Source organism: Pholcus phalangioides, unplaced genomic scaffold, assembly GCF_987345545.1.
Source record: "Pholcus phalangioides strain wild (caught in Gottingen) unplaced genomic scaffold, Ppha-v1.0 ptg000014l_1, whole genome shotgun sequence".
In the NCBI taxonomy this organism is placed as follows: domain Eukaryota; kingdom Metazoa; phylum Arthropoda; class Arachnida; order Araneae; family Pholcidae; genus Pholcus; species Pholcus phalangioides.
The window spans coordinates 6,053,684-6,080,083 of record NW_028301607.1 but is presented as its reverse complement, the minus strand read 5'-3'; the positions used below and the strand labels follow the sequence as shown (position 1 = coordinate 6,080,083).

At 34.8% G+C, this 26,400-nt stretch overlaps 1 protein-coding gene across 6 annotated transcripts; it reads left to right on the top strand.

The window, feature by feature from the left end:
* Positions 1 to 1,097: 1,097 nt before the first annotated feature.
* On the top strand, positions 1,098 to 26,315 carry LOC149078035 (uncharacterized). 6 transcript variants are annotated; one of them, XR_016193898.1, is made up of 13 exons: positions 1,098 to 1,619; positions 3,376 to 3,489; positions 4,818 to 4,926; positions 5,583 to 5,635; positions 6,016 to 6,267; positions 7,425 to 7,471; positions 8,204 to 8,369; positions 8,919 to 9,013; positions 11,796 to 11,808; positions 17,895 to 18,702; positions 18,878 to 18,939; positions 21,816 to 21,897; positions 25,892 to 26,089. XR_016193898.1 is itself a non-coding variant. In XM_089241602.1 (13 exons), the coding sequence occupies exons 2-13, from the start codon at positions 3,439 to 3,441 to the stop codon at positions 25,914 to 25,916; spliced, it is 1,767 nt and encodes a 588-aa protein (XP_089097728.1). In that variant the 5' UTR covers positions 1,098 to 1,619; positions 3,376 to 3,438; the 3' UTR covers positions 25,917 to 26,315. The 6 variants fall into 6 exon arrangements, 4 of the variants coding, with proteins under 4 accessions (XP_089097728.1, XP_089097726.1, XP_089097727.1 ...); XR_016193897.1 differs by lacking the exon at positions 25,892 to 26,089 and adding an exon at positions 23,442 to 23,579; XM_089241602.1 differs by having other exon boundaries at positions 21,812 to 21,897; positions 25,892 to 26,315.
* Positions 26,316 to 26,400: the final 85 nt, after the last annotated feature.

Below are 26,400 nucleotides of genomic sequence, written 5' to 3'. Positions count from 1 at the left end.
TTTTAAATTCCTGTAGATGTCATAAGAAAATAACAGGGGATTGTGTGTGTGGTTTCACCGAGTCACGCGATGTTCCGACGAAAGAATGTAGAAAAAATAATTATTTCTTTCCACGAAAAAATTCGGACAATATGAATGATCGAACAAATAAGTGAAAATACTGGTTATGTGGTCTTCAGGTAGAGTTACCAGATTCAAAACTGATAAAGGAGGACGCCTGGTGCGAACCTTAGGCAGTGCCGTCTTAACGCGTGGTGCCCCGGGCGCATCATAAAAGGGGACGCAAATCAAACCATTTAACTTATCCTTCAACATTACGGGAGGGGGGGGGTGCCTAAATGAGGGGTTGCCCTGGCTAACCAAGTATCCAGTTGCGGCCCTGCCAATAGGTATCTTATTTCTGATGAATCACCTTTAATATATTGGGTATTTTTTCTTTTAGATACATTCTAAAGTTTGTAATTTACACCTGGGGTAGCATTTCTTTTACTTCTATAAATCAAACTGCACAGTTGATCTACTAATGACCCACAAAAATCATGTCCTTGTTCTGTAGGGCCGATCTCGGCACTTCTGGCAACGGGTTGTCAAGTGACAATTAGATCTGGTTCCGATTTTCAAGAGTAAATATGGAAATTGGTAGGTAGGAGTTTTTAGCTAGGTAGTAGTGCCTCTTTCAGAAAAATCGCTTTGTATGTGGGTGTATGATAATGTTAAGACAGCCCTGGGCGTACTTTATGAAAATTGTGAAAAGCTAATCAAAAAACTCAGCAATAATGTGTGAAGTCTAGTTTGCAATATTATTAGTTTCCCATCTTTTGTGCCAACCTTTGTGATAATGATCTTCAACTATACAATCAAGTGTTCTTAAAATTTTAGGATTTTCTATCGGATGATCGATGTTGAAAAAAAATTGTACATTAAAAAAAATACCATTTGATATATTTTTGAGGAGCCCCTTTTGTACTGATGCCCTAAGCACCTACTTATTTTGCTTAATGGTTAATCCGGCTCTGGTTGCACACCAAGGAGGTTATATTACATAACCTATATTTTAGAAGTTATTCTTTCCTCCATGGTTGCACACCTGTCGCACACCCCCTTTAGGGTGGATCTGATCCTGCATTCGGTCAATCATCACAAATTAGCACCCAACTGAAAGTTTAACAACTTTATTGAACCCTTCTTGGAATTGTTTAGACTGTGCTCAATAGATGTCACATCATGCAATAAACGCTAAGACTGGGGATAAAAGAGTTTACTCGTCCCACGTTCCTGAAAATTTGCAAACAATTTATGTGCGTTTGTTTTGGTTTGCTGTGTGGGTGAGCGTCTGTCTCTATCTGCGAAATGTGTTTACACATTTGAATGTTTTCATGTGACGCGGCTCAAAGACCTCTAAGTGAACATAAACATTCATGTGAACTCCGAGAGGCTTCCACGTGAAAAAGCACATGAGAAATTCCAATGTTTTCATCACTTGGTTATATGTGACTCGAGTGCTGTGGGAAACATTGACAGTGTAATGCTGAGATTCATGTGAACATGCATGCAATTTATATGACATTTATATGCAAATGATTGACTTGTCATTAACAATATTTGGACCCTTCCCACATGTAATCAATTATAATGTCAAATGTTATAATACTGTTGTGGATTTTATAGGGGGATGTAACTGTTTTTAGTGAAGTATTTCGGTATCAGTCGTGATTTGGCGATATTTTCATGTATATCTTACCAACAACAATGGTTTATCGGTTATAATAATTTTGAAAATGGCTCAAACCATAATATGACTGTGGACATAGCAATAGCATGTTTGTGTTGTTGATTATTACACAACAGCATTGAGATGATCGATAATAGCATTTAGAATGATTTTTTGCACTAGTAGTTGTAAAAAATGGTGTTGGCCAAGTTATATATTTGAATTTCTGGTTAAAATAGAGTTTAATTACCCTTGTAGGTGCCAAGACCTCGGGTTGCAATCCTGGTGCAACCTGAACCCCAAAAAGTTTTTTTACGCTCGCCTGTTTTTCTTTTTCTATTCATCCATGGCACAGTAAAAATTCATGTTAAAAATCTGAATAACCCTTATTGCGCACACATATATGCAATAATCCACTTAATAAAGCAAAATCCACATATGCATTGATGGAATTGAACAGACGATGCACTAATACTACCAAATTTCAAAAACAATTGCGGAAATGCAAAATCAAAATTCAATGGAAAAGTTAATTCAGCAGGGTTTAAAGTTGGTAGGTCTCGGTCTAACAGAAGCAGTTTAACATTGTCATCAATTGCGGGGGGGGAGTTTTAGAGTTTTACATTAATAAAATATAAATTTATCACAGTGAATTAGACTGATTTTGTTCAATCACCACCAATCTAACTAGAAAATTTAAGGAAGTTTGTTCCCACTCAGGAACCACCTTTCCATAGCATCACACAATCACATCAAACTGCTAGGAAGTCCATGCTGATCCGCATCATCTTTCCACAGACACCACAGGGAAAATATGAATCTTCAAAGGAGGAACATTGTTGAATCAATCTGCAATTAGTTCAGGAAACCAGCAATTGAAGAACCATTAGCAGTTATTATGTTGTTAAGATCATCAGAACGAACAGGACACTGTCACAATGGAAGCAGCAAAGGATTTTTAACATTTAACTATATTATTGATTTGATCATCCTGGCAAGAGTGATGAGGCATACCACCAAGGCAAGATTACAGCATAAGATCCATTATAATGCCCAAATGATTGGGAAGTGCTCTAGGCACCTTGCTTTTACTCAGATATTATTTAGAAGAGGAAGTGAGTGTTCACAGCACACTAGTATTCAAAGGGAAATTCCCGGTCGTACGTTCATGACATCTCAGATTCAATAATATCTCAAATAATCTAATTTGCATATATATATATGTATATATATGTAAACAATATTGAAAGATTGTTACAATCAGAATCTGACAACATGGATCGGCCATGATTGTGGGCACGCTATCATGCCGACTGATCCACGGCAGCATGAAAAAGTCAAGTACACATTTTCATAAAAATATTGACTAGATTTCGAAACTATAATAAAGACTTCTTTTGCCGAGGGGGTTGTGGATATGTTGCGTATGCTTTTGAACGTCTTTCTTACCGAAGAATAAAATCGCCAAAAGGGGATAATACTATGGCTGTTGAAATGAACAAATAAAAAACAAACAACAAACAATAACAAAACAACATTCTGAGGCTAAATAAAGTATCAAGATTAAAAATATAACATCCTATACGTTTTTTGGTGTCTCTTAATTTTGCATTGATCTTTTTTTATCTTCTGTTTGATCTCACACTTGGATATGAATTTTTCAGGTATATTTTGTGGTGATTATATAAATCTTACATGTGAAAAACCCATTGACGTTACTGTAAAGAATGCAAGAAGAAACAATCCCCATAAGTGAAGAGGAGGCGAGTGACTCTGAGGTTAGTTAATGATTTCTGTCAGCTCCAGAGCTGTTTAAAACTGATATCAAACACACTTTATAATGTCATTTTAATTTTAAGCAAGGTTTCAAAAACTCAAGGTCTTCTGTAATTAAAGTTTTGCAATTTGTAATCGCCATAGTTATGGATAAATGCTAGACAATACTATATTAGCCGCCATGTCATAAAACTCGCGGGACAACAGCTTTTTTAATCCCTTAACTGCCCTCAATGTTTATATATGCCTTACAAAGTCTATATGTTAACATGCGTCAGGTATATTCATACATCTTTACAAAATTTCTTCCTATGTAATTTGTTGCTAGCCGTATAACTACGCCCACTGCTTCAGAATACAACAAATTAATCTTGAATGTCTTAGAATAAAGTAGTGAGATGTTGCTGTGTGAGGAGTGGCTGTTAACTGTAATTGCCATTCAGTGTGTTTGAGTAAGTTGTGATTTTTTGTTGTTCCTCTGCCGCAATTTTGTCTTGTGTTGTGTGTATGATAGTGTTTTCTATTCTCCACACTTTCGCATGCGAATGAATATGTCAGAGTGTCGAATGACTCTGCGTATCAATGCTGAGTGTGATGCTGGTTCATGGCATAGTTTCCCAAACTTTTTGTTCCATCACTCCCTTCTGCAGGAATTTTTTTTTCTATCATCGCCTCTAGATTCAAGTGAACCCATGGGATCCTATGTTATACTCATAGTTTCTATCGCCCCACCCTAGACTATTTCATTGCTCGCCAGGGGGCAATGTTGCCTACTTTGGGAAACACTGGTTTATGGTATGCAACCATGTTTTAAGATCTAACACAATTGCTAATTACTAATTTTTTTTTTGTATTACGTTCTGTGTTTAAAGTTTTTCATTTTGTGATTTTTCCTTAGCATGTTAGCCTACTGAAAATTTTTTTATTTTGTGTATCCCAAATTATGCCACTACTCCTCTCTAAAACGCACCTATGCCCGTGAGCAAAAAAGGTAGCACTGGGGGAGTGATTCATGTAAGATTTCATCTGCAGTTAAGTGGTTAATGTTGTTGTCTGCTCAATTCCCAGCATGCCGGGAAAAGGGAGGTTTAATAAGGATCACAATATGTATTTAGCCAATTCAATGGATTTTCAGGATAGAGGTATTTGAGAAATTTTCAGAATTGGTTACAAATTTCCCGGCATGCTGGTATCCCTTGCTGTTTCCCCATCATGCCTGCTAATGTGGATGAATACAGTAATAAGTCATTTTAAAATTATCTTGTTAGGTTTAACTTTAAATGACAATTTTAGTTCAACTATCACTAATCAGAGAACTTTTTTTTTACAGATAGTAATGATTAGTCATCATAGACAGTCGCTACAGCAACAGACGGAGGAACAGCGTGTTGATCGACACATGAAGAGCCAAGAAAAATTATTAGATAATCAGTTAAAAGGTCTGTGGAGTTCCTTTATTTGCCAGTTTTGGATACTTCATGCGTGACTAAATTTTACTTCTTTCAGTTGCAGTCTTTTGCTGTATTGCGCCTCATACTTCATTTATTCTTTTAAGAGTGTTAAAATATAAAATTATCAGCTTAATTATTTCCTTTTCTTTAAACACAGTGGACTTACCATAGTCCCACATTTTCATGCCACCTTCTCTTCGTGTGTGAAAGAGGAAAACATGTTATTGCATGCCTAGGGACCTGACTTTGATATGAGACACTGGAATCTCTGGGTGAAGCAGAAATTGTGGAAATAAACCAGTGGGTTATATTTTGCTTTTTACAAAAATGGTGGCCCCTGTGACCAAGGTCAGATATGTGCCATTAGTCGGTGAATGAATGTTTTTCATTTTGGGTCTCTGGGCAAATGTTCCTCTTTCCCATGCATAAAGCGGCCCTGTGCATTTCTACATGAAGTTTACGTGATTAAAAAAAATTTTCCACTGCTTTCCAGTAATCTGGCAGTTTCTGTAATTTGGCATGGGCCTGATCTGATATGTGCTGATCTATATATGCCAACTCCTCAGTTAAGAAGTCTACTGTATACAGACTCGTTACTTTTTATACATATATATATATATTCTGAATTTTTTAAATTTCCATAGCTCTGGGGCTGTTCGAGGAAGGACTCAGTTATGAGCAGAAAGAAGAACTACTGGTAATAATTTTTCTAAAAGATTTCATAAAATTTAAATGATGGCACATTAAAAATTTGTGCCGATTGATCACCTACAATGCAGCAGCTTTCAGATTAATTTACCACATGGCAAAGTCTTGTTGATGCTGAAAAATATAAATCAAGTAGCATAAATTACTGTATCTTAATGCATATAAGAAACCCTCGTTTTGCCGAAAATTAGGTCTAAAAAATAGGGGGGTCTTTTACATGGATAGTATTAAAAATTGTTAAAAAATTATTTGCAACAAGATTAACTGAGAATTACTGCCAATTTTTTCTACCCGTCCACCATTGAAAAAAATAGCCCATTTTTTCATACAATTGGCAAATTGTACATTGTTTTGTTTTTCCCAATGCAGGCTGTAGTTGCTGCATCACGGGAAACAGCTGAACAAGAGGAATCAATGCGCATCCAGGCTAAAGAATGGCAGCAGAAAGTTTTCCAGAATACCAGCGAGTATGATGCTGTAGTCCAGTTGAATGAACCAAGTGAGAATTCACCTTCTCCTGGCAGAGTCGAGGATTCAATGCAACTCTTGAACATTGATGAAGAAGATTGCATGACATCCAGTGTTTCTCAAGATGTGTATGAACCTTTAGAAATGGATGATGTAAGTATTCAGCTTCAGTGTATAACTACCTTACTTACACATTTGTTATTCACAATCAGCTTGGAACTTCTGACAGGGAGAATGTTAAAGGCATTATAAGCAGGGGGGGGGGGGGAGTTCCTACTATCTTCTAATGCTTATGAAGAATAATCCGAGAGATGAGGATATTGGTTAAAAGGGAACCCTGTACAAATTTTTGGAAATTCTGCTTGAGGCCACCATGTGACATCAAAGAGGAAAATACAGGGAAAAATATATTTTCCCTTGCATCTGACCAATTACGATATGCATTTAAGATGTACTTTTTGCTGACACTGGGATCGCTCTCCTTGTGTTATTATTTGTCATACTGCACTTGAGCAAGTTATCAGAGGTTTGCATGCATAGCAAGTGGCATATTTTATGCAAATTTTGTGATTAAATACCAGTATTTAAACAAAAATTTATAACTGACCATTGGTCAGTTAGAATTCTTCGGTTTTCTGACATGTGATATTATTGCTCTATCACTGATTGTGATTGATCGAAGTCAACAGTTTCAAGAACAAATTGTACCTTATCTTGTTCATATTTTCTTCCGACATAACACCTATATTCAGGACCATATTCAGCAGTTTTATAACTTTTTTCATGAAAAGACATTTTAATATGTGAATTAAAAATTGAGTTTGATCAATCATAAAATGCCAAATTAATTCCTTATTTGGCATGCAAAAATGTCAATCGCTGTTTATTCCATGAGAAAAATTGCTGTTTGTATAATAAAATGAAAGTATAAGTGTGTATTTAATGTTTTTGTGGCTGTATTGTGATTATTTTTTCAAAAATGAATATAAAAAAATTAATTTTTCATAAACTTAATGCCATTGCGATAGTAAAATACTGTAGTCCGAATCTTGGTGAGTAGTTCTCCCCACTTCCTTGTCACACGAGCGAAAACTATACTTATTCAAGTATCGAATTTTGACCTAGTACCAAAATTTCCCTTTTCCTCCTTGAACAGTGCATATTATATGTGTCTCTCAAATTATTTTTTATAAGCATTAAAAAATGGTAGACCCCCCCCCCCCCCAGTCTATTAATCAATATGTATGTGAACTAGAGCGTAATTAAAATTTTTTTACTCATTCATACTGCAAATGTTCCTTTCGTTACAGCTACCATCTAAAGATACTGAAGATCAAACCAGTGCCACAGAACAGAGGTAAAAAATATTTCATGTATATTTTTCAAATTTTCATTTTTCATTGTACACACAAAAATATTTGTGTGCACAATGACATTGCTATTCACTTAGGACAGGTTGTGTTTGGTGTTGGTGTCATCCTTCTCCTCTAGTCAGAATGACTTTGTCTGTGGTACATGATTGAATTGTGTGTATGACGTGTGCTCTGAGGTTAATTGACTTGATTCTGAAACTTAAAAACTTAAATTTTTAATAACTTTGTGACATTGAATATTACCCACCTATAAATAAAACAGATGCAGAGACTTTGGAAATGTTCAAAGTCTGTGCAGTTGCCACCCATAAGCTGACAAAATTTGATGGCACAATGCTGCTCTTTAAAATCTGCACTTGTTACACCACAGAAGAAAGATGACCAACCTAAGCACCTGTCATCTACAGGCGCAGTTCAGTCACATGCTAGTGGTAAAAGGAATTCCAGCTACGAAAGGGAGAGGTGGCGGAATGTATTTTGAATGTCAAAGCTTCAACATATCTCTATTGTCATGGGTGGCCAAAATGAACTCTAAAACTCTGCCACCATACCTATCTGTGACCCTCCTAAATCTTACTGGCAGAGCACCTGGAATAGTGTCATGGGAAGCTAAAGTCTGTCAATTTTTATCCTTCTACATATGAATGTCATGTTAAGACTAAATTCATTACATTTTAACATTTTCTTTTCATAATGATCTTTCTTCTTCCAAAAAGTTATGAAACTGTTGAAATTCGATCTAAAAGAATTGGTGGACGAAGAGGTCGAGGACGTCGGGGTGGAAGAGGCAGAGGTCAGGGTGGAACACTGAAAGTATCTCCGCAGTCATCTCTGTCTGTTGATCTGGAGAACAGTGAAGCTGAAACGAGTCAAAACCTACAGGTAATTTGAAGCAAGAACTCTAAGTCATAAAATCTTGAAGTGATTCAAAAAAAAAAAAAAAATCAGTTGAAAAGTTAGCATTATTACTTTTGAGTTTTCTGTGAGTATCAAAGTATATAAATGGTCCATTCATGTAATTTTGACACATCATTATCGATCTTAATTGATTTCTTTTTTCTATCCGGTTATATTGCAAAATTCAGGATTCTGTGAATCCATAAAAGCTGGTTTTATAAGAAAATATGCTGTGTTTGTTCAAATCTGAAATGAATACTTATTTCTTTGCTGCGCAAAAGTTGTATTTTTTTACACTCGTAGGTAATTGCCATCAATTTTAATGTGCATTCAGATATACAGATTTAGTTATGAATGAAAGCATGCATGCTAGATTAAGTATGATACATTTGAGGAAACATGGTTTGTCACATATTAACTTGTTGCTTATAAGTTATCATCCTTAATTTTTGAATTAGCTCTCATACATTGAATGAATGATGAATTACAATGTGAAAAGTAACTGAATCAATGAAGTAAATGAAATCATTTTAGGTTGATCATCGGAAGCAAAGGAAAGATTTGGAAAAATTCATGAGTGAATGGAGGCCTTGTCTTTCACCCGATGTTAAGCCACTAGTCAACAAAAGGTAAAATTAGTTTCCTTAGAGCCTTTTCAAAATGTTTATAAAGAAAAACAAAGCTGAGTTTTATTAATGAATTCTGTAGGAGGGGAACGAAAAAAAATTATATGTATATACACAAAAAAGAATTATTTTAAGAATAAGGAGAAAAAAATTGAATTTTATATGAGAGTGAAATAGAACCTATGCAGTGGATCTTCATCGGGGGGAACTCCATGCATGGTTCGAAAAGTGTAGGCATTTCTGAAGGGTGGCTATGCCTAATTGCATTAAAAATGCCAACCCTTGTTCCCCGACACCTGTTTTTTCAAAAACATGTTGGATGAAAAAAAGACAATGAAAAAATTTTAAAAATACAATATTAGAAAAAATATATACAGAACTTCATATTATAAGTTCAAAGAAGCATGAGAAAAAATATATACAAAGTTACAGGATAAAATAATTACATGACATGAATGTCGCTCTCCACTTGTTAATACAAGATATACAGAAGACTGGATGTTGTGAAGATATTTATTATTTGAGATGTTAATTTTTTAAGGAAGGAGCAGCCGACGAGTGCCAGAGCACTCGTCCGGCAATCAAGGGACCCGGGCTCGACTCCCGGTAGAGGCAGAGATGAGTTTTTTCCTTCCTTAAAAAATTAACATCTCAAATAATAAATATCTTCACAACATCCAGTCTTCTGTATATCTTGTAAAATAATTACAGTGAATATTTTACAAGGATTATGAAAAATGTCAAAAAATCACCGGACATACCTCAAGAATGGGGAGACTTGTTGTTTTGACAATTTTTCTGGAAATGTCATTGAAGAAGGCAGTTGGAATACTGTTGCCAGATGCAGTTTTGAAAAGATTGAGGAGTGCTGTATTGAATTCCTGTTTATTATTACAAATGTGTTCGAATCTACAAATTTGTGAAATGAGTGTGTTTCTGAATATTTTGGTGTTGATGTTTGAATGCCAGTGGCTTAAACTGTTAATAGAAAAATCGAAGTCTTTTCTTTTGTCATAAACACCTGTTTCCGATTCATTGTTTTGTATATTTTTAATATCCAGGAATATTATTATGTCTTCTTTTGTGGTTTCCTTCAGAGAAAGCTCTTCAGAATCGATGTTGGGGAAAATGCTGTTAAAATTACATTTGTTGAAAATGATTAGATCATCAATGTAATGAAAGCCAACAAAGTTGTATTGCAGTTTGGATTTTTGTTCATTGAAGTGTAGGAAAAGGTTGGCAAGGGCGCTCGAATAGCAGGTCCCCATTGGTATTCCTTTAATCTGCTCGTGGATATGTATTCCATTGTAAAGAAAGTTTTCAAGAATGCAGAAGTTAAGAAAGTTTTTCCAGTGTGTGAAATTAAATTTAAGGGAACCTTCTCTCATATTTTTGAAAGGAATGAAAACATGTCAATGAGTTTATTGTGTGGTATGCTGGTGAAGAGGTTTTTCGAAATCATATATGCAAATGTGAGAAAAATTTGATTATTTTATTTGAAAATATTAGTTCATGCACTCAAAGAATTCATTTGTAGAACAGGTGTATTTACCTATTACAATAAGTTTAAAAAAACTAGTAGGGTTCAAAATTTTTGATGAGAGGGATGTGCTGATTTTGTTTTTTAAGGCGCTAATCAATAAAAGGAATTTTGTTAAGTTATTTTTAAATCTATACTAGCTCTGGTCCGATTAATCGGGTCAGCTAATTGATCAGTTGTTAATCGCTGTAAAACTTTTTAGTTGAGTCAGTCAACTCTATCAATCCAATTAAACTTTGACAAAAACATTTTATTAAAAGTTTATCGTCTAACTTTGATTTATTTTACGAAACTGATTTGGATGTCTTAAATTATGTTCCAATACATAACATTTTAGATAAGTGACCATATTTCGAATAAATATTTTGATCAAATTTTTGGGCATCTGATTCAACACAAAATGTTTATAATTTTATTTTCAAATTGAGTTTGGTGAAAGTTTTAGAGTGCAAGATCAAAATTTATTGTCTCCACTGTAAATAGTTTTGATATTCAGGAAATGCCAACTCCTCTATCTCTATGTAATGTAGGGGGAAGGAATTTCTAAGAGAATAAGCAACACAGTATGATCAAAAGTAGTTTCAAAACCAGTAACTAACCTGAAAAAACAAAATTCACAAGCAGAAAAATTCCAGGATTTGATAAATATGTTCAGCATATTAAATTGCTTGAAGTGGGCAGTCTCAATTTTTCAATCCATTTTTATATTTGTTTACGTCCAACGAATAGGCACGTTAAAATAAACAAAATATATTTTTATAAAATCAATTAACATTATATGGTTACCAATCCGTTTCGTACAAATGGTGAGCATATGAAAATATTCTATTAAAATGCAATTAATCAGTTGATTAATCGATTAAAATTTTTTGATTGGCCAGTTAAAATCTTTAATCAATTTCTAGCTCCAATCTATACCCATGGAAAACTTTTTGATTAAGCTTGCAATATGCAGTAAGCTTAATCATTTTTCAAAGCAGAAAAACCACATTCATGTTCTGCAGTTATCGCCAGTGTTGTCATGACTTGTATATGAAACTTTGTGCACATACTTTTTATGCTGCATAATTTAAAATATTAAAGAAAGATAAGATATATATATATAGAGACCTTGGACAATAAATAATTGATTTTTCAAGTGTTTAAACTGCAATTTCATATTCATATATTTATACTTATTTTTGTTGTATGAATAATTATTTATTATATTATAATATTCATTATTATTATTTTTATTTCTTACAGGTTATGTGATGTGGTGAGTGTGTTTCCTGTATTTGAATGAAATTTCTCTATAAATAGAGTAAAATCTTGATAATCTGAGTTAAATGGGACTGAGACCACCTCTGATTACCAAAAACTGATTATTTCAAAGAACAATAAAAGATGTTAGATTTTATTTTTACTTACCGTATTCTTCAGTATTAGCCAGCATGCCAAGATATAGCAAGGGAGACCAGCATTATGGGAATCCAATTTTTCGGCATGTTGAGAAATTCGAGTCACAGATTCTGAAAAGTTCTTAAATATCAACTGTAAGAATTGATTGAATTGGCTGATTTGAATTTTGTCTGTTCTCTGCATTTTAGGATCCCCCTGTTTTATGCGATACATTGGAAATATACAGTTCAAATTTTAGGTGTGCTTTTGCTACCATAAATCTTGGTTTATTAAAAATGTTAGATACTAAGCATATTCGTTCTCGTTAGATTAAATGAGCTAAATGGAAAAATTAATACAATGTGAAGTATTTTTGGTCCCGTGTTTAAGATTTTAAAGAGAGCAAAAAATTGAAGAATTGCTTCGCAAAATACAATATTGTAATACAACTGCGCCAGCATATTTCTTCAATTTCTGGATGTTCAAAAGAGAAAAATCCTGCGAAACACAATATCTGTATTTTTGTATACAGATATTGTGAAATTTTCTTTGCATGCTGGGTAATCCAGGGGGGAACAAAAACAACACATTGCAAATTACTGCACAGTGTAAGAAAAAATTATGTGCTTTCTTTCATGAAGTTTGTGGTAAAAGGAAACTTATTCTTATATGATGAAATGATTTTTCAATGTAACTTTTTGGAAATTTGTTATTTTTTTGGGGGGGGGGTGCATTCGGTAAGTACATTCTTGATGGGTCCCTTTACCAGGTTTCCTCAAGGGACTTCTCCCTTCTGGGAGTAATGATCTTATATGTTTTGCTCCTAATTTGTTAGACTACAACCATGGCTGTAGGGTAGGTTGATAGAACTTCAGTGAGGGGAGGGGGGCCTAGAATCTACTTTATTATCATTTTTTAAACTTTTTGCTCTGTAAATTTACTATGAATTCATTATAAGAGCCCGTCAAAATTACTGGTGTAGGGACCCTCTCCAGCATGCATATTTTAGAGTTCCACCGCTATACAATGATTTCATAATTCTTTTTGAAGAGTAACTGCTATATTTTGACAATCATGGTGCATCTGGCCTTACAATAATTTCCATAATAGTAGCATTGTACGATTTCTGTCTTGTGTCATGACTTCATCCAAGAGTAATAGATCATTATTGTTGTTGTTATTATTTGCTGAAAGTTTATCATGGATATGGATGAATCATTAAGTTGTTTTATGTCAGTCCGAATTTGTCAGTTCAGTCCAATTCTACCTTTTTGATTTGTCATATACCAGGTTCATGCATCTCAGATTTATACAGGGTGATTCAAAACTCAACATACAAACTTTCAGAGGGAGGTAGAAAACGACAAAACAGAATCATATAGAAATGTATCACTGGAAACTCCAACCTGATCAGCTGGATGATAAATGAAGATGCAGAAATGACAAGCCAATAATGGGTGGAAAACTTTGTTTAGCGATACTTTACGTGAGGACAGTAGATGTACACAACGAGTTACCATCCAGATTGCAAGAATCTCAATCACAGCTGCAAATATTTGCGAAATGTTGGGTATTTTTGAAAGAGTTTGACAATGAATGCATCGCCGATGTGAAGCGTGCATAACTGTGGATAGTAAGAACTTTAAGCACTTGTGAAACTTAACATGTACTTGTGCTGTCCTCACGTAAATTATCACTAAATAAAGAGTTCTTCCACCCATTATTGGCTTGTGATTTCTGCATCTTCGTTTATCCTCCAGATGATCAGGTTGGGATTTCCGGTCATACATTCCTATGTGATTCTGTTTTGTGTTTGTTTTCTACATCCCCTAAAAGTTTGTACATTGAGTTTTGAATCACCCTGTATATATAAATATTATATATTTATTATTATAAAACATTTAGGTTCAGTCCAGATGCAATACTTTTCTGTTTTAATATTGCAATATTTTGTCTATATCATGCATCTTCAACCTTTGATACGGCACAGGCCGCAAAGTTATACTACACACGTTACCAGAGAGCTCAGGGGACCATGCATTAAAGATCTCTGGTCTACACTTTGCGAAATTTACACTCAAAACCCCAAATTCTCGGTAAATGACAATTCCAATGATAAAAGTTTGAATTTTTTTGTAGGTGGCTTGAACACTGCTGTGGGTAAAAAACAAAACCAGAAATTGCCATGAATACATCCTAATTAGTGCTGGAAAGTCAATGTAACTGCTGAAATTCATCAAAATTATTGAATATCTCCTCATTGCAGTCAAAAATTTCAAAATTTTGCTCTAAAACAGGATTTTACTTGAAAGTTTGCCTAACATACTAAACTTCTCTGATCAAATTGTGGTGATGTGCAAATGTTAACGTATAATAACCTATTATTATTACATGAATAAGATTTAATTCTTTGACAAACCAATATGAAGTTTATTAGGTGAAAAGCTTATTGGTATTATGAATGAATTATATAGTCACACTTTTGTTAACAAGCTTAATTGGTTCCATCAGTTCCAAATCGCTTGAATGTGAAATTAAACTTTCCCATAGGTAATAATGGAAACTTAGATAATTCCGTCCACAATTATTCACATAAAAATAGCATTTAATTAATATTTCAACACAATATCATGAATAATGTAATACAATTAACATAATTAACATTATAATAAAATACAATAATGCCATAAATTAACATACAATAAATGTTTACAAATTAACTTACCCTAAATGATAATTAGAGATGCCGCTGTACTTCAGAAAATTTGGGTCCTTTTTGAGTAAAAGTGGGTCTTTTTCAAAAAAATTTATCTTGGAAAAATTATTCTTCCCCCCCCCCCGCCCCCCCATAATTCACTGGTATCTCTATGAATTTTCTTCCAGCATGCTCAGGTCTTTGAGATCACCTTCTTATATTTCTTCGTTGAGACTGAGCGGTGGGCTATGTTCTGGGTAGGAGAAGAAGGTATCTGTGAATCAAGTATAATTCACTTCTAAAAATGTGTTCTATCCAAAGGTTCATTTACTTTCATTGTCTACTAGTAGGAAAAGCTTGCAAAGAAGCTCATTAGCACTGAGAATTTAACGTATGGAATTCCCCACACGTGTAATAAATCTAAAACAAATATATGCAGTTGATCCCACTATAACCTTTCTCCTATTTAGAACTTTTTTCCACTTTGTACAACTTATTTTCGTGGTTCTAATAATAAGTAATTGTCATCCTAAATCTAAATCTTCTCAGCCACCTCGTTGGGCATTTTGCCTGTTGTGGTGCTGTATTTGTATTAAGATTTCCCGTTTAAAGTTTTTCCTATTTACAACGGTTTTTTCAAAAATGTTATAAGCATTTAAATAATAAAAACATCATAAAAAACATTATAAGCAGGATCAACTTTAATTAACAGGTGGAAGCTCGCATTTATATATTTACTAATAAATCAATCTATAAATTCCATTCTGATTGATTTTACATTGCGTTAAAAAAAATCTTAGCACTTTCATATCTTCTGATCAAATTTAAAGCAAATTTGTGTGTGTGTGTGTGTGTGATTCTCTCTTCTCTCAGACACTTCTGATTCCCTATTCATACTTTGGTTTTCCTGGTAAAATAATTTTATTTTACCTCCCTGATGGTCTGCCACTCATTTTCACACCTGAATATGGGAGCTATGTTAGATTTGTGTTGTAGAAACTTGACAGTGTGCCCATCATTTGGCGTGTTTTGTGTTCAGTAGGTGGTGCTATCTATCTAGCACTGCAACTGGATACTTTCTCAAATGGGGCAAGCACACATTATGGCACACCCATGTAATGTAGAAGAAGCAGTTATAAAGGGCGAATTTGGTGCCCCCCTCTAGTCCAGAGCCCAGAACACACGATCCGCCTGTCCCATCCCCTCCAAGTTGCTACTACTACTACCACCTCCAAGTTGCTGCCCTGCATCTATCCTTCAAACTGGTAATGTGTGCATTTGAAGTTTAATGTATACATATTTGTGTTTTAGGTCTCTGATCGCCTGGCAACCAGAAGTTTGTTCGAAGGAATAGCCAACTCAAAATTTTAAAACCTTAGAAAATCACATTTTTAGCCAATTACCACTACGCAATCGCGGGTTCCAAACCCAGATTTTTACCAAAAGCAAAATTTGGTGGGGGGGGGGGGGGGTTATAAAGGGCCTCTTCCCCCCTCCCCAAAATCAAAAATTAAAAATATTTTTGTAGGGAATTAAAATATTAGAATAAAATAATTTTTTTAATACTATTTGTTAATTTAAAATTGTTTTCGAGTGTTAGTGACCCAAAGTTTCTGTGAAAAATTATTGTGCCCCTCCAAAAGCCGATTTTGCGTACACACCCATGATTTTCGCGATGTGAAACAGTGAGTACCACGTAGCAGCTAGATGACAAAACTCAACCCACACAGGTAACAGGCTTATATCCCGGAAGGGACAGCCTGGATTGTGTCTGGTCTGACAGATGACAAAACTGCGGATATTCACGGTCGAGTTTTTACAGATTCTGTGGTTCCCCCCCCCCCCCCCCCCCACGATCTTGGGAAAGTTTTACAACTTGAACGGCCGTTCCGATCCTTTGAGATTGAAAAAAATGTGCATCATTTGCAATATTGTAGTACCAAGGCGAATTTACGGTGTATAGATGCTGTCTTTGGATGCCTGTAGATAGCCGTGAAAGTACTGTAATTTCCGATATGTGACCGGAAGGGAGAATATCCGCAGGGAAATAAAAATTCCAAAATTTGACAACTACATGGCCCCTCATTCAGGGAAGTAGCTAGATATCCCTCATCTTCAACAACCGTCGCGGGATCATGATATACAGTAAAAAGAAGAAAAAAAGAAAGGGGAAAAAAGTTGAGGTTTTTCTCTCTACTTTTTTCTTCTTAGAACTAGGAAAGAACTCGTCTCGGAGGACACATGCAGAAAATTTTTATTCGTCCTTTTCCTAAATTCCGGGTATTTGACACGTTATAGCGTGTCTGAACCTATTCAATGAGACTTGTTTTTACTTGCCCCTTTTTATAAGATTTCTCGGAAATGGGAAATAACATTGCCATCCTGATTCATTTGCTTGCACTGCTAAAGCTTTACTTGGGCGACTTCTTTTCTACAAAATTTTTCAGATTCCAACATTTTTCACATCTCTCTAATCTCATTTGAAGTGAGGGACTCCTCATTTCTCTTTCTCAGATGAGATCCTGTTCATAAGCTATTGCTTTTATGCACAATGGAGATCCATCAGTTCGTCTGTGGTGTGGTCGTGTCCCTCCACTGGTTCTTGAACGTTGTTCTCATTCACCTCCATCTCCATGGTCCTTCCTAAGGACACAATCTCTTTGACAGCTGCTGGTATCTGTTCATGAGCTAACTCCTCAGAGTCATGTTCAATAATGCCCACAGTTTTTGCAGAGCAATACTTGGTTACAATACTACATTTAGTTTCATATTATAAATAGTCACACACACGTGTGCTTACTTTTTGAGTGAGGCACGCTGACTAGAGACTGTAGGGGAAGAATATTACCTGCAATTCCACAGTACATGTGTGGGCAAAAGCTAAAAGCCATAGACTCAGTTGTGATAATGTGAAACTAAATAAACAATGCACAAAAATTTTGCTCATAATGTGAATCATAGGTCATTAACAGAGTCAAAATTTGCTCATTATGCAAATTGCTCATTAACCGAATCACTTGTTAACCAAATTTCCACTGTATTTATATTAACCGTGTATAAGGACCCCCCCCCCTTTTAAAGCCAGAAATTGGGTCCCACAAATGGGGGGGGGGGAGAGTTTCCATGTATATGAATAATATTATAGATGGTTTTTTTTCCAAATTTTAAGGCCAAAAAATCACAGGTTTGGGATTCCTTATACACATTGAAATTTACTCCTGCTCATATGTAGTATTAAAAAAAATTTGGTTGACTTTTCTTTAAAATAGGAACCTGAAGTGTCGTCTGAATCTGCGGGAGATGATAATGTGTGTGAAAACCTTTGTGATTCCATCGATCAGTATCACATTTCTCTCAGTGAATTCCAAAGAACTGCCAGTTTGTACATTCCATGGGGACAGCCTTTGACTGTTGGTCGTGCCTATGCAACGAGGAGTTCCCGTGGTCGTGTTCCAGATTCCGAGACAACCGATTGCATCTTGTCTTATCAATCGCCTGGCATATCGGACAACATGTTTCTCATGGAAAATTCCGAAGGTGATAGGTACATGCAACTGCAGCAGTATGATAAGTTCTTTTATCAAGGTCTTGATTCCAGTGGAATGAACTCCACCAGAACTGTCAGCCCCTTTCCGGTTGTGACAGTTCTCGGTAATACTGACAGTAGCACCAGCCAATTGAAAAAGACCAGAATATCGAGTCAAGAAAGCATCTCTCCTCTGACAGCAGATAAGACTGCATTAGCTAAGGAGCAGACAGATGTCGATGCCTCCAGTACAGTAACAACGACTCGCCGCGGTAAGCGTGTAGTCTCCAGTGATGGTGGAGGTTCAAGTGGAACTCCAGGGACAAAAATATCTGTTTCTAGTACTAAAAGCACCAGTTATTTTTCTTCAGAAACAGTTACTCGTATTGAAGACGCAAGCAGCGATTCGTCAGTGGATATCGAGACTTGTGACTCTGAACTTCCTGTCCGTAAAGATGGATCGAAGACATATTCCTCCAAGCAACTTCCAGTCAGTGAAAGTCCTGCTGGTCAGGATTGCGAGAGCCACAGCGAAGAGGTTGTTTCAAGAGGTAGGCTGTAACATTTTCTTATCCATTTCTCATATGTCATAGATGCAACAAATTGACTTTCTCGTAGACTTTTTCTCTTTCGTTGATCGTTTTCTCTGATCACTATATTTTAGTTATCAATAAGTGAATGCATAGTGTTTGAAATTGTATTTATTTTAATTTATTTTTCATGCAGAAAACTCGCCCCCCATCAGAATGGAAGCCGATTCACCAAATTGTCAAAGCTCTCAGTCAAAGGTAAAAACTTATGAATTTTGAATAAAGTAAAGCAGGGATGCACAAATTTTCCAGTCCATGGGCCAGATCTGCAGTATTTCGGCAGCTCACGGGCCAAAAACTTATGTCAACATGACACGATATGCCAAACAAAAGGGGGGGGGGTGATTGATAGGCAAGTGCAAGTGGGACATGAAGCACCTTACCAACCCTGTCCTATCTCATACTGTTCTCGAGTTATGGTGGATAATCGATTGCTGAAAAAAATTCATCGAATCTGAAAAAACCAGGATTTATGAAGTTTCCGAAAGACGTGCACACAAATTATGCAAATTTTTGGAAAAAGCAGAAAAAATCCTGTAAGGTGACACTAATTTCACTGAAATATCTGAATTTAATGACAAGCTACAAGCTCTGAAAGATTGGAAAAGTTCAAAATTGAATTTTCACCAAAATATTTAATCGTTGATTCTGCAAACACTCTTCTAACTGCAATCGGTCAATTTCACCAGCTTTTGAAAGAGCCTACAATAAACAATATCAGTGTTTCGGTTCGGGAGAAATCTAGCCTTTTATTTGCAACACATCACTGAAATCAGTATTTGCAGTAGGTATTCAACAAAAATTTGGAATTGGTCGTTAAAGATTTTGGTGACAATTTGACTTTGCAGGAAAAAAAATCTTATAAAGTGACGCTACCTCTATCTACAAGATATCTGTATTTAATGGCAAGGTTCTGGTGAAGTGAAAAATGAAATTATCGCCAATACCTACCAAAATTACTTAGAGGAAAGCAGATTTCAGTGACGTATTGGAAACAAAAGATTGAATTTCTCCTGAACTAGATCACTGATATAGTTTTTTCTAGGTTCTCTCGAAAGCTGGTAAAAGGGACAAGTTTTGGGTAAATTTGACTGATTGTAGTTAGAAGGGTGTTTGTGAAATTGGTGATTAAAATTTTTAGCAATAATTAGATTTTGAACTTTGCCAATATTTCAGCGCTTGTAGCTCACCATTATATCCAGATATTTTGTTGAAATTAGTGTCACCTTATAGGATTTTTTCTGCTCTTTGCAAATATGTGCTTAATTTCCATGTAGGTCGTTCAGAAACTTCAGATATGGGTTTTGCAGACTTGACACAAATTTTTTTTCCATAAACAATTATCCACTGACTCGAAAATTGTTTGAGATAGGATAGGGTTGATAGATGAGCCCAAGGAAACATGAAACACCCTATCTTCCCTTTTTGTTTGGCAGAGCATGTCATGTTCACCCTGTATATAGGGGGGGGGGGGAAGGTTGATCATATGACCCATATTTTACAAAATGGCAGTCCTTTCTTATAAAATGTACTTTTCCCCCCTTATTTTCAACAAGACTTACTTGAATTTTTGAAATCTGGTATTAGGATAATTTTCATCACTGACAAATTATAATATGATAATTATGAATATATAGTTATCATAATTAATTATAGTGATATAAATATATTCATCTCACATATTTGTCAAATGTATATATTTTTTTAGTAATAAGCAACTTTACTTGCTTTTGGCAGTTTTTATCTATAATTCACAATTTCATTTGCATTTAAGAGTTTTTATCTGTAATTGACAACTTTTTACTTTGAATTCAACAATTTTTTCGCCATAATTGCAGATATCCCTTATGGATCCTGATCTCCCATATTTTTATGAAGTAAATATGGCCAGTCTAGTCATTTATCATGTTGGATGTTATTTTTTTCCCAGAAAATCTTTTGCGTAACGGATAGAACCCGCTGGAGGGCAGCATTTGGCCCATGGGCAGGAGATATGCACTCTTGCAGTAAAGTATGAGATATGTTGGTGGAATTATGAGTTCGAATAAACTGGCAACATAATTTTTTTTGGGGGGGGGGGAGTGTCCAACAGTTTGGGTTTTCAAAGCCACATGGGCAGGAGGTAGAGTGTTTTGCGCTGCATTGGAAATGCAAAACATAAGCTGAGATGGGGAAAGTTTCAAGCCAAATTCACTATTTTGAGATAAAAAAAATTCACAAAGCACCCCACATTTTTATCTATTTGAAATAGAGAATTTGAAATCAGTGCAAAAACAGCATTCGAATAGTAGAGGAATTTTATTTATGTTAAAAAAGTTATTGTTTGATGTATTTCAGCAGGCATGATTCAGCAGGCTGCAATTCCCTTTCCAGTGCATAGGTGCCAATTCCCAGACTTGAAAAATCTGTAGTTGATCCCATGATGTATTTCATTCAGGGATTTTTCCATTTAAGCAAAGCACAGTTTGAAAACTTTTATGGATTTTTCTATAAAGGTAGAAAAAATTAAATGAATCTGGTTTCTGAAAGATTTTAATAGCTTCCAGGTAAATCATTGCCACTTATGGCAATGTATTGCATGTATAATGTAGCTGCATACTTTTCTTCTAAGTACCAAAAATTGATAGAAACCTTGAAATTTTTTTTGCAAGTTTTATTTTTGAAGCTTACAAGAATCAAATAGTCTGTTCCTTTCCATCCCACCAACAAAAGTGATCATAGGAGCACTATAATTCTGACTTGCATTGTTGGGGCCGCAACTAGGCTGGTCCAGTGCTGGACCAGGAAGATTGCCAAGTTTACTCTTTGTTTGTCCAAAAATAGAAAGAGGGGACTCCAAAATATACATTTGCCCCGGGAGATGAAAGCCAATTTTGTTTTTCTAGTTGCAGCCTTGTGCATGCTTGCAGGCAATGTTCTGAGATCACTAGCTCTGCGCTTTTAAAATGAATTGGATAATTCTGATTGAAAAAGTTCTGATGCATTTAGCTCGTACCAATAATCTACATATATTGCTATTTTAATATCGTTAGTTCTATCTCTCTCTGTACTGATTGAATCTGTTTTCCAGACAGACAGCTGCACCAGTGTAAAGAGAAAACGATCAACGGCGGCCAGCCACTCTTCTCCAAAAGTCAGCTCTTCGCCTTCAAAACGGTATGCAAAATTGTCCCTATAGAAATATTCATTCCAGCAGAAGTATTCTTGATGTTTGAACACACACACACACACATTTTTTGGCTTCGTTTCCACTTTGTTATTTTTTAGGTTCCATTAATTTTGATTTGAGTCATTTGCAAGGTAGCTGGGGGAAAATAATTTTGCTGTACAATTTAGTTATCTATTTATTTTTTATAAAATTTTATTAGTTGAAATTAATTTGACTTATATTGCGCACATCATCATAAAACATTTACACACCTAGGAAAACTTATTTGAATCAAATGAAACTTTATATTGTCTGATTCTGATGGAACCCTAATTCATACAAATTCAAAAGCTGCCATAGTTAAGCTCAAAGGCTTAACGAGAGGGAAGGGCTTGGAGGTCTGGTCCCCAACCCCAAAATGTGAGGAAATGACTGAAAAAAAGGGGGGGGGGGGGAGATGACTAAATCTATTGTTCTATCACTTTGGTTCCCCCCCCCCCTCTTGAAATGAAATGGAAGGGAAACTTTCCTTGGAATGAAATTATGGCTATGGGTCTGGTTCAGCATTTGAGATTGTCATGTAAAAGCCACTGATTTATACTCTCAAGTGGCTTGACCTGCACTTTTGTCTCTGATTGATATTATAGCTGGCGCCAAATTAGACTTTTCTTAGGTTGGAAGAACCTGATTGGTTGAGAGATGTGGAGTGTGGAGTTATTTGATTGGTTGTTGTCATCATTCTGTTTCTGGATGTTGAAGGGAAAAGTTCTTGTTCCTATGAGAGCTTTGATCATTTAACATTCAACATTTCTTTCCATGTATTTACAGAGAAACTATAAAAATCCACAAGCACAAAAATGCTAAAATGGAAGAGAAGAAATGATGAAAATTGAGTGGATCCTAGATCCCAGTTGCTTGCGACCCCCCCCCCCCCTCCCCCACATCAAAGGGGTTTGCATCAAGTTACAAAAATCATATGCATGTCACAGAGCCTCAATAGTTGCCTGTTTGTTTTTTTTTTAAATTGATTTTTTTTTACATCCGGATCCTTTAAAGTTTAATTGGCCAGACTGGAACTAGGAGAGAAAGAGAGGAGAAATGGGAAAACTGTTATATATATATGTATATATATATAAAATCATGTCTATTATTATATAAATTATATCTTCTACTGTGGGGGAGGGGGGGTCTAGCCTCTTACTTACGACCATGTAATTGACAAGTGGTGAAGCATACATAAAATGGGCAAGACTAGCACAAGTAATGCTTATTCAACTCTCTCAACCAGACAAGGCTAATAAATCTCGTCCATAATCATTTACATACCTGCACACAGAGTTTTGCAATGAAACTGACATCTATATCCCACTTTATTTTATGATGAGTGATGATCGTAAAAGTTTGCATGAGAAAAATTGGTTCAGGGAATTCATAATGAGTATTTTGTTATATCTTGCGAATGAAATGATTTGAAGCACAGTTGTGATACTCTACGTGACAACATTCACAAAATTATTTGTAGTGATGCAAATATTAATATTTTTCCTTAAAGGTGGAAAGAAAGCGGCATTGCTTGAATACAGCTGAAAGCTCATCGATGAAATGCAGATTGTAAATTGTAATTCATATCGTTACAGTTTGTAATGGTAATTTGCTATCGATAAATAAAGAAAGAGATTATATAAACAAATCTAAAAGTAAAAAAAGGGCATAATTTCAATGTCAAGTTTATATAAGTGAAACCTTGCTACAGCGATACTCAATATAATGATAAATCCCTCTATAATAATATTTTTTCATATCTTGTTTGAAGTCATGTTAAATTCCTCTTGATACTATGATAAACTCCTCTATAATGATATTTTTTTTTCTATACTCTGAAGTTGCTACAATATTATTTATACAGTCAAACCTCGTTAGTGCGTCACCCGGTTAACACGTCACTCCACTTACCGGGTCACTTTTTGGAAGTCCCAATTGTTCTCAGGTAGGAATTGGCACAGCTATGGCTTACTCCGTTTAAAGAGTCACTCTGCTTACTAAGTCATATTTTTGCTCTCCCAAGAGTGACTCATTAACGAGGTTTGACTGTATATGTAAAATTAATGTGCAATAGAGTTTCTATTATGAAGAAAAGCTACCTATTCTAACAGTTGCACTGTTAGTCTAAATTAAAAATTGCTAATATAAATCAAAGTGTACAGTGCATTTTACCACAATAATTGAAGTAATAAGAGATAAAGACAAAAATTTTTTATTATTTTTTCTTTCGCAATCTGTAAATTTTATTAATATTGTTATTTTGATTCATACTTGGCCCTCCATAAAAAGTAGCCGTCTACAGAGGTGACTGCCGAATAAGGGTTGTATGATAGGAAAAACACATTTTGGGTGCGTGTCAAAAGAATGGTTTTCAATGTTTTAAAAAAATCTTTTATTTAAAAAAAAATTATTTACAAATGCCAGAAAAAAAAAAAAGATACATATACATTGAAATCCTTCTACAACAGTATTTTTTCGAATCTTGTTTGGAATAACCTGCAGTCTGTAATGTTAAACTTCTCTCGATACAACGATATCCATTGCTATGATAAACCCCTCTATAACAATATTGTTTTAGGAGGATTTTGAAACTACTGCAACATTTATTCTTTATTCATTTTTCTCCTGAAATACTCTTCAGTATATCTTTTTAACTCATCTCACATGCTTCAGTTCTTCCGAGGATGTCTAATGATATTGGGCATCACCTAATCACTGAAAGTGTTTGGTATAGCTACTTTTTGTGTGATACACCTCTTTACAAGGGCAATACATCTAACTGAATTTTTTCTATCAGTTAATCAACTAAAATATTTTGCAGCAAATAAATACTCAAAAGCGCATTTTTTGGTGATACTAAGAATGTCAATTTAAAAAATTTGCCAACAGCAGCATAGCATAAATTTGATGGCACGTGATGATAATGTTGCCTTTCAATATAACAATAATTCCTCTACAAAGATATTTTTTGTCTTGGTCTGGTATCATTATGTACATCAAGGTTTCATTGTGTTTTACACAGAACTTGAAATACCAGATCATCTGATCAATTCCTTAATCTGTATTAGCTTTATAGCAAGTAATGTACATATTCTTTCCTCACATTTCTTTTACTCTCTCACTGTTCTACTGAATCTGTAGGTGCTAGAAGGTGAAGAAAGTATAAACAAAGCCAAAAATTTCACCCATCCTTTACGTATTCAGTAATGATCATATGTTATTTGTCTGGTTTACTGTTTGGGGAAGAAAAAAACGTAAAAAATGTGTTTTTTAAATGCTTAGATATAAGGAAGTGGTCGCGGAATAGGGGTGATTTTTGTATTATGTCTATGGAGCCTATTGTCCGTTCCTAGAAGAACTGGCTGCTAAGGGAAGTTGGCCGGGAATAGAGGTGGCTGCCTAATGGAAGTTTCACTGTATTTTTTAAATTCTGTTCTGCATCAGTGTTTGTTTAATAACATCAGTATTTTGCACTATCTACCATTCGAAAGTGTTAATGAAGTTGCAGTGAAGCTAATTTCTGTGTAGTACACAAAAGTGCAGTACGGTAAACCACATTACAGTGTGGAACACCTAACTAAATTTTATTAATCAATTATAACTTTTTTCTTGCCAATAAATGCATTTTATTGTGGTACCAACAGCACCAACTCAGAAGAGATACCAACAACAGAATAAATTTGGTGGCGACCTCTCAATATAACGATAACCTCTCTACAACATTATTTTTTCTTGGTCCACACAGAATATCTCGATTTAAATCAGATAGTTTTGATATTTCAAACAATTTTGAACAAAAAAAAAAATTTTTTTTATCATGTATGATGTGATACAAGTAAATAAGAGATAATAAGATTCATATTTTAATTTTTACACATTAATTAATATTTAAATAAATGTTATAAAGATATATGTTTGAATTTGTAGAATTTATTTATGATACTTATTTGATATTTATAGAATTCAGTTTTTCTCAGAAGATTAGAAGATTTTAGAGAGAGAGGTTTCTAGAGTCTATTCCAAGAACTTTCTTTCCCATGTAGAAATTGAAGTAGTTAAAGAGAGTGCGTTGACTGTATGGACAGATTTTTATCCGTGGAATGGAATTTACTACAGGTTTTGCAGAAGTAGGCAATACACTGTCTGTGGGAGTAATTGTCACAGAATAAAAATTTACAATTTTTCCACAACTTTAATTTCTCCCCCTCCATGCTTTTTTGATCATGCTACACAACATAGAGAAATTTTCCATAGCTCGTAATGAACGCATTTGTTCATTCAAGGTATTTTTAAAGAAAAGTTTATGGTATCGCAGTAATATTTTGAAAAGATTTTTCTCCAGAATATTTAAATTGATTAAATTAATGAATGTTAATTGCATATTAATTAGTTTAAATTTTTTTTTATCAAGTACAAATTTCAATACTGTTTTTTAAAAATAGAATAATTTGCTCTTAGATGACAGTGGT